At 36.7% G+C, this 9,544-nt stretch overlaps 1 protein-coding gene across 1 annotated transcript; it reads right to left on the bottom strand.

Annotated features, from left to right (window-relative positions):
• Positions 1 to 1,908: 1,908 nt before the first annotated feature.
• Positions 1,909 to 7,035, bottom strand: LOC142528380 (uncharacterized). The gene is made up of 8 exons (XM_075633424.1): positions 6,217 to 7,035; positions 5,713 to 5,874; positions 4,846 to 5,022; positions 4,677 to 4,734; positions 4,036 to 4,391; positions 3,618 to 3,924; positions 2,539 to 2,582; positions 1,909 to 1,992 (listed from the first exon to the last, which is right to left on the bottom strand). The coding sequence occupies exons 1-8, from the start codon at positions 7,033 to 7,035 to the stop codon at positions 1,909 to 1,911; spliced, it is 2,007 nt and encodes a 668-aa protein (XP_075489539.1).
• Between the last annotated feature and the right edge of the window lie 2,509 nt (positions 7,036 to 9,544).

Below are 9,544 nucleotides of genomic sequence, written 5' to 3'. Positions count from 1 at the left end.
CAAGAGAAGAATTTATCTTGAGTTTGCTGTGGGAGATCACGTATTCGTGAGAATAGCACCTTTGAAAGGTGTTATGAGGTTTGGAAAAAGAGGCAAGCTGAGTCCGATATTTATTGGACCATTTGAAATTTTTGGCAGAGTTGGAACATTTGCTTATCATGTAGCCCTACCTCTGAATCTCCATGCGGAGGAAGTATATAGAAAATCATTCGCATGTCTTGAGTTTTGAGCCGTTGCAGTTGGCTCCAGATCTGTCGTATGAGGAAATACCTGTCCAAATTCTAGACAGACAAGAGCGGAGTCTTCGGAACAAGGTGACCGAGTTTGTCAAAGTTTGTGACTGAATCAATCAGTGGAGGAGGCCACTTGGGAGGCCAAAGCAGACATGAGAAGCCGCTACCCAGAGTTGTTTGGTAAGATTTAATTTCGAGGATGAAATTTATTTAAGTGGGGGAGGAATTGTAGTGCCCAAAATCAGTGCACGTAAAACCCATGCAATTATTTAAATTGTTAAATTTTTTATTTAAGTTTAAAATAATTTTTAACGGTGCATGACTTACGATTTGCTTTATTTTAAATTATTTATATTTATTGATGCACGTTAAAATATTTTCTCGAGTTTCATGTTTCAGGCAAATTTCGATACCGGATCGGAAAAAGAGACTGACGACGAATTAGACAATTTACGAAAAATTTTGTATTTTATTTCAAGTCAATAAAATTAGTATTTTAAACGATTTAAGAAGTTTTAAGTTTTTTAAAGCTTAATTTAATTATTAGGTGATTTTTAAAATTTTAAAGTTTCAAAGTTATCACTTGAGTATTTTATTCTAAATTATGAGACTTTTAGTAAAGTTAATAGCGGGTTAATATTCTTAATTTGCAAGTTAATTACTAATTAAACCCTTAATACCCCACTAACCCACCAACCCATTAACACACACACACACATTACACTCACAAACACATGCACGTATACACACACACACACTTGGCCTTTGCACACACACACATCTCTTGCACCCTTTCATTTTTTTTTTTTTGGAGAGAATTTGGAGGGTTCGTAGGCTCGTTCTTCAGCAGCCCCATCTCCACCTTTCTCCTTTAAAATTTCAGCAACCACATGTTGATTTAGTATAAAAATCATGACTCAAGTCGCCCGGATCGCTTCCCGCACCACGTCGCTTCGTTATTCACCGTATCGTGAGTTTAAAGATCAAAGGCATGTATATTCTTTCATTTTCGCATCGATCTTGTCATAGTAACTATTTTGATGTATATTGTATGAAAAACATGTGTAGGTTATGCAAAATTTTGAGCAAAAATGTTTGAAATGATTTTGAATCAAAATTTTGGGTCTCAAAAATCGATTCTGCTGTCTTTTTGAATATTGTGAATTTTTTATCCATTTTATGGTAAAACCTTCAACATATAAAACTTATTCATTTTTCATACCTTCGATTTGACAGTAAATTTGTAATTTTTGGACAAGAAACGAGTGAGATATGGTCTTTTTCGTGTGACTGCTCAAGGAAAGTTTTTTTTTAGAATGCAGAATAGTTTTTTGCTGTCAATTCGAGTGCTGCGACTTTTTGAACGATTTTCTGGAAATTCTTGCAACATATGAATTGTAGTACGTCGTGTTATCTTGAATTTGACAGTACGTGAAACAACTCCCTCTCATGACTTTTAAATTAGAAAGGAAAAATTTACACGGAAGCATTTGAAATTACACGGGAAAGAACAATAAACCATTTACATCCTAAACATTTTCAAAATCATCAACAACATATCCTTGGTTCATTAACAAAATACAAGATATTAAAATTTTTAATGTTTCACCATGCCAAAATTAAATCAAAATCCAACATAAATTTCCAATACCCCATAAATTCCAATATAAAAGTTTCATAACAAAAGTTCAAAAGTTTCCCTTCCATTGCTATATGACTTCTCCCTCCTCGGACAATCCGCATCAATCCTTTTTATCACCTGCATCACATGACATTAACTGAATGAGATAAAACTCAATAAGCAGAAAGCTGTACATAACAAGTACATATACATGGGCTTTGCTTGAAATATGGTTATAGCAATGGCAATGAACTATGAATAATACCATCTTCAATGAACAATAGATAACAAAGCAATATAGATGGTATTTCATGGCATGAATTAAAAGAAAGGAAATGATAATTCTGTGACATGTGACCTGTGGAGAGTATCTCTTTGATATAAATATATATCAAAACTGTGAGAGATACTCATAATCATGTGATTGGCCAATGACATGCATGAATTAACTATCATTTCCTTGGCTTTGGTCATGGGAAATTTCATTGAGGCAATTTAACAAATACTTGGTAGGCAACAATAAAGTACTAGCTCCTTAACAATGAATTCAATGGTATTTTTGGCTCAATAAACAAATAACAATACATTCATCAATAAATTAACAATGGAATGTGCTAAACATCAATAAACATGGCTTATATACATATATATCATGTGAGCATTAAAAAAGAAGCTTCTACTTACAACCACAAGCACAATGGAGGCTAATGATGATCTTGAAGGAAATCCTACAACCAAATTACACAATATAACCAACAATCATCACCAATATTCCAATGAATCAATAAACACAACTTAACCCTTCAATAAAACCAACCCTTCTAAACTCCAAAATAATATAACCGTTACTTTGTAGTTTTAATTCTATGGTAGGAGCAACTAAGAAATCACTATAATCGTTGCGCTTGGAGTAGAGAATTGGATAGAAGAAAATCTTGGGGGAAAAAGGTTTGAATCGATGGAAGAGAAAGGAGAAAGGTAGGAAATGTGTAGAAGAGTCTAGAGTAAAGTTTATAAGCCTCCAATTCCTTCAAAAACGTGTTTTCTATGCCCTAGACACGGACCCCCTGCCCCCATCCGTGTATAGGTCCGTGTACACACTGGAAATCACTCATTTTTCATAGCAAGACCCGGACCCCATGTAGGGGTCCGTGTACCCTCTGTCCAAGGGACAAAACTGCACTTTTTCTTCCAAATTAGCCAAAGTGGTAAACATGAACGTTGTAGCCCTATGTATTTTCTTGCTTCTCCAATTGGCCTCATGTCATTTGAAATTCTGAGTAAAAATTTATGCTCATTCTCCCAACATGTGTCAGTGCAGGAACAACGAAACACGCGACACACTTCGGGCCACTTTTGGCTCGTTTTCCCTAATGATTTGAACAAAACTCAAAACATGAAAGTTATAGCATTATATCTTATCTTTCTAATGGAAGTGGCCTCAAATCAATTGGATCAATATACAAAATATTATGCTAAATACCACAACTACTGCCACATTTTTCATACCGTTTCTGCATTTCCATTTCTTATTTGGCTTAAGATCAACTTTCTATTCTACCCATTCACTTCCATAATCATCACCAACTATGAATATGATACCAAAACAATAACCATAAACAATGACCATACAATAGTCATTCCAATAAACATATATCCTAAACACCCAACCAAAAATAATATTATACACAATAAAATGCTAAAAGGTTGGGATATTACAATCTCCCCTCCTTATAAAAATTTCGTCCCCGAAATTTGCTTACCGTCGAATAAACTTGGATAACGATGCTTCATCTCTTCTTCCGGTTCCCACGTGGCCTCTTCAATTACTTGATTCCTCCAAAGAACTTTGACAAGGCCAATTTCTTTGTTTCTCAACACTTTAACTTTGCGATCAAGAATTTGAATCGGCATTTTCTCGTAGCTTAGGTTAGGCAAAAGATCCAATGAATCATACCAAACGACATGAGATGGATTAGAAAGGTACTTACGTATCATAGAAACATGAAATACGTTGTGAACTCGATCCAAGTCCGGTGGCAATGCAAGACGATAGGCTCGGTCTCCAATCTTATCAAGAATCTCAAATGGCTCAATATATTGAGGACTTAACTTACCTTTCTAGCCAAATCGCATAACCCCCTTGAGAGGAGCTATCTTAATAAATACATGATCACCAACCTCGAATTCTAAAGGTCGTCGTCGAACATCGGCATAACTCTTCTGTCCAGAATGAGCGGTCCTCATTCTTTCTTGGATCAATGCCACAACATCTGCTGTTTGTTGAACCAACTCCTGGTCCAACATCTTCCTTTCACCTACCTCTTCCCAAAACAAAGGAGATCGGCACTTTCTTCCATATAAAGCTTCATAAGGTGCCATGCCTATAGAAGACTGGTAGCTGTTATTATACGTGAACTCCACCAAAGGCAACTTGGAATCCCAACTTCCTGGGAAGTCAATCGTACAAGCCCTTAGCATATCTTCAAGAATTTGGATAACCCTTTCTGATTGACCGTCGCTTTGAGAATGGTAGGCTGTACTAAAAGCCAATTTAGTTCTCAAGGCTCTATGCAAACTCTTCCAAAATTCTGATGTAAACCTTGGATCACGATCTGAAACTATCGATACCAGTATTCCATGAAGTCTCATAATTTCTTGAATATAAGCCTCAGCATATTGATTCATAGAATACGTCGTCTTGACAGGAAGAAAATGAGATGAGTTGGTTAATCGATCCACGATCACCCAAATAGAATTGAAGCTTTTCTGAGTTCTTGGCAAGCCAGTAACAAAATCCATGGTTATGTGCTCCCAATTACATTTCGGTATAGGAAAGGATTGCAACAATCCCGCTAGTCTCTGGTGATCAATCTTAACCTGTTGACAGGTTAGACATTAAGAAACAAATAACATGATATCTTTCTTCATACCTGGCCACCAATAAAGACATCGAAGATCTTGATACATCTTGGTACTACCAGGATGTACGGAATATGGCGTTGTATGAGCTTCAAGAAGTACATCTTTTCGAATGCCATCACCCATAGGAACACATATCTTACCTCGAAAGGTTAATAAACCATCACGATTCAACCCAAACTTTGAAACTCCTGTCAGATCACTTTTTCTCTTCAACTCTAATAATTGAGTGTCCAGCTGTTGTTCCTTCAAAATTCAATCAAATAAGGTTGAGTGGAGAAACAGTGCAGATAATCGAGCAACTGTACCTGAAGATACCAAATTGATCTCATTTCTTTGCAAATCAAACAACAAAGGTTTAGAAATCATGGAACCCAATAATGAACTTGATTTGCGACTCAAAGCATCCGCAACCACATTAGCTTTACCAGGATGATAGCTAATGGTGCAATCATAATCCTTTACCAGTTCCAACCATCTCCGCTGCCGCATATTCAATTCCTTCTGCGAAAACAAATAACTCAAAATTTTGTGATCTGTAAATATTTCACATTTCTCACCATATAGATAGTGCCGCCAAATCTTTAAAGAAAAAACCACCGCCGCCAACTCCAAGTCATGAGTGGGATAATTCTTCTCATAGTCCTTCAATTGACGAGAAGCATATGCTATCACTTTCCCACGCTGCATCAGTACTGCACCTAAGCCTTGCTTTGAAGCATCTGTATATACAACAAAATCTTGAGTACCACAAGGAAGTATTAATACAGGGGCAGACGTTAACTTATCTTTCAATGTTTGAAATGCTCGTTGACACTCAATGGTCCATTCGAACTTTGTTGCCTTACTTGTCAAACTCGTTAATGGCAAAGCTATCTTCGAAAAGTCCGCTATGAAACGTCTGTAATATCCTGCCAAACCAAGAAAACTTCTTACCTCTGAAACTGTCTTTGGAATGAACCATTGCTTTATGGACTCAACTTTGGATGGATCAACAGATATTCCTTCTTTCGAAACGATGTGGCCCAAAAATGCCACCTGCTCCAACCAGAACGCACATTTCTTTAACTTGGCATACAATTGCTTATCCATCAACAGCTGCAACACAATCCTCAAATGCTCACGATGAAGTTCTCGTTTCTTTGAGTAGATCAAGATGTCATCAATAAAAACAATGACAAAAGTATCCAAATACGGCTTAAAGACACGATTCATCAAATCCATAAAAACTGAAGGAGCATTCGTTAGTCCAAACGACATCACCAAAAATTCATAATGGTCATACCTTGTTCTAAACGCAGTCTTTGGTATGTCCTCCTTTTTCACCTTTAATTGATGGTAACTTGACCGAAGGTCAATCTTCGAAAATATTGCTGCTCCTTACAATTGATCAAAGAGATCATCAATACGTGGCAAAGAATATTTGTTCTTCACTGTTACCTTGTTGAGTTCTCGGTAGTTAACACATAATCGCAATGATCCATCTTTCTTCATAACGAACAAAACTGGAGCTCCCCACAATGAGGAACTAGGTCGGATAAAACCTTTATCTAATAGCTCCTGCAATTGAGTCTTCAATTCTTTCATTTCAGTAGGAGCCATTCTGTATGGAGCCTTGGAAATTGGAGCTGTACCTGGAATTAAATCAATAACAAACTTCACCTCCCGATCAGGTGGTAATCCAAGCATATCATCAGCAAATACGTCAGGATAATCTTGAATCACATCAATATCCTGTAATTGCAAATTACTTTCCTTTCGCACATCAACCACTGAAGCTAGAAAACCCATAAAACCTTTGTGCAACAACTTATTAGCTTGAAGGCAAGATATAATAGGAATACCCATCGAAAATCCTAGACCAACAAACACATCACTATCATGGTCATCGGCTAAAAACTTCACTGTCATGCCCACGCAATAAATTACCGCACAATACGCAGATAACCAATCCATCCCCAAAATAACATCAAATACAACCATTGGAATAACAATAAGATCAGCAAAGAGTAATCTATTACCCACTTGTACAGGACATGCGTTGATAATATTAATGGAACAAATTTCATCACCAGAGGGCAACACAATATTGAAGTGTAATGGCATAACAGTAGGTTCAACAGATATAGAATGCATAAACACTTCAGACATAAAAGAATGGGTTGCACCAGTGTCAATCAATGTAATTGCTTCTTTGCCGTAGATTAAAATATTATATGATATCACAGAAGAATCAGGATTGACACTTTCCTTCGTCATAGCAAAAATTCAGCCTTGGAATTTTCCTTTGCCTGAGGAGAAGAGGATATTTCAGTGTCGTGTCCCCCATCTCCTTGCATCTAAAACATCGTCCACTACCCACCAAACACTCACCCTTGTGTGGCTTTCCACACTTAGGACATACCTGTCGTTCAGTATCAGAAGAAGGCATAGGAGGTTTAGAGCGTTGCTCTATCTTACCCTTACCTTTGTGGCCACCACGAACATTTGCACTTGCACCTTGTCCTCTAGCTTGGAAAGCTTGTCTTCTTAATTGCCTCTCTTTCTCTATCTCTTGCTCATCATGCTCAGTTAGCAAGGCTCTCTCCACGATATCTTGATATGTGACTACCTTGGACATATGAACATTTCTTCGAATCTCTGGCTTCAAACCCCGAAGAAAATGTTCTCTTTTATCCTTGTCGTTCTCAGCAATAAAAGGAACAAAACACATCATTCCTCAAACTTCAACGTATATTCAGTAACAGACAAAGCATCCTGCCTCAATTCCAGAAATTCCATCACCTTCTTGGCTTTTACTTCCCTCGAGAAATATTTGGCGTAGAATAAATCTTTAAACTCGTTCCACTTTAATTCTTGAACATTAACTGTCACCTTGGTGGCTTCCCACCAGATACGAGCATCTTTGACCAACATAAACACAGCACAACTTACCTTCTCTTGGTCAGTGAACTTCAAATAATCGAATATGGCTTCCAACGATTTGATCCATTCAAGAGCCACTAAGGGATCAGGACCTCCAATAAAATCAGAAGGTTTCATACGTCTGAAACGATCATAAGTACCCTCATCAAAACTTTCAGTTGTACTTTGGCCTCTTCCACTACCACGACCCTGGCTCGAGGTATGCATTCTCAATAGTTGTTGTATCTGCTCGCTTGAACCATCACTTGCTCTTTCAATAACTTACTGAATTCATCTACAACCTTGGCAGTCTTATCAGTAGGATGGGTCCTATCATCCCCTTCGATATTCTTTCTCTTGGGAGGCATATCCTACAAAAATGCTCGTTTTAACATAGATAGGAAGAAATGATACATCAATGGCAATGAAATAGAATCAACTCTCAATGTTAAAATCAATAGATGCATGATCGAAAACATACCGGATTGTCGTAGATAGAAGAATTCATATATGGTCCGAAAAACTTTCGCTCTGATACCAATTGAAACAACTCCCTCTCATGACATTTAAATTAGAAAGGAAAATTTTATGCGGAAGCATTTGAAATTACACGGGAAAGAACAATAAACCATTTACATCATAAACATTTTCAAAATCATCAACAGCATATCCTTGGTTCATTAACAAAATACAAGATATTAAAAATTTTAATGTTTCACCATGCCAAAATTAAATCAAAATCCAACATAAATTTCCAATACCCCATAAATTCCAATATAAAAGTTTCATAACAAAAGTTCAAAAGTTTCCCTTCCATTGCTATATGACTTCTCCCTCCTCGGACAATCCGCATCAATCCTTTATATCACCTGCATCACATGACATTAACTGGAATGAGATAAAACTCAGTAAGTAGAAAGCTGTACATAACAAGTACATATACATGGTCTTGGCTTGAAATATGGCTATAGCAATGGCAATTAACTATGAATAATACCATCTTCAATGAAAAATAGATAACAAAGCAATATAGATGGTATTTCATGGCATGAATTAAAAGAAAGGAAATGATAATTCTGTGACCTGTGACCTGTGGAGAGTATCTCTTTGATATAAATATATATCAAAACTGTGAGAGATACTCATAATCATGTGATTGGCCAATGACATGCATGAATTAACTATCATTTCCTTGGCTTTGGTCATGGGAAATTTCATTGAGGCAATTTAACAAATAATTGGTAGGCAGCAATAAAGTACTAGCTCCTTAACAATGAATTCAATGGTATTTTTGGCTCAATAAACAAATAACAATACATACATCAATAAATTAACAATGGAATGAGCTAAACATCAATAAACATGGCTTATATACATATATATCATGTGAGCATTAAAAAGGAAGCTTCTACTTACAACCACAAGCACAATGGAGGCTAATGATGATCTTGAAGGAAATCCTACAACCAAATTACACAATATAACCAACAATCATCACCAATATTCCAATGAATCAATAAACACAACTTAACCCTTCAATAAAACCAACCCTTCTAAACTCCAAAATAATATAACCCTTACTTTGTAGTTTGAATTCTAAGGTAGGAGCAACTAAGAAATGACTATAATCCTTGCACTTGGAGAAGAGAATTGGATAGAAGAAAACCTTGAGGCAAAAGGGTTTGAATCGATGGAAGAGAAAGGAGAAAGGTAGGAAATGTGTAGAAGAGTCTAGAGTAAAGTTTATAAGCCTCCAATTCCTTCAAAAACGTGTTTTCTATGCCCTAGACACGGACCCCGTGCCCCCATCCGTGTATAGGTCCGTGTACACACTGGAAATCACTCATTTTTCATAGCAAGACCC

The sequence above is a fragment of the Primulina tabacum genome, chromosome 16 (genome assembly GCF_025594145.1).
Source record: "Primulina tabacum isolate GXHZ01 chromosome 16, ASM2559414v2, whole genome shotgun sequence".
Classification (NCBI taxonomy): domain Eukaryota; kingdom Viridiplantae; phylum Streptophyta; class Magnoliopsida; order Lamiales; family Gesneriaceae; genus Primulina; species Primulina tabacum.
Note: the sequence above shows the minus strand (reverse complement) of the source record. Positions and strands in the feature narration are given on the sequence as shown.

Excerpts from the sequence above, each read along its gene's own strand:
- LOC142528380 (XM_075633424.1), bottom strand. The coding sequence starts at position 7,035 with ATGACGAAGGAAAGTGTCAATCCTGATTCTTCTGTGATATCATATAAT. Across the intron at positions 5,875-6,216 it reads ACTACCGAGAACTCAACAAG|CTGTTGATGGATAAGCAATT; the intron begins GTAACAGTGAAG and ends ATTGTGTTGCAG. Across the intron at positions 1,993-2,538 it reads CCTCCATTGTGCTTGTGGTT|GTGATAAAAAGGATTGATGC; the intron begins GTAAGTAGAAGC and ends CATGTGATGCAG.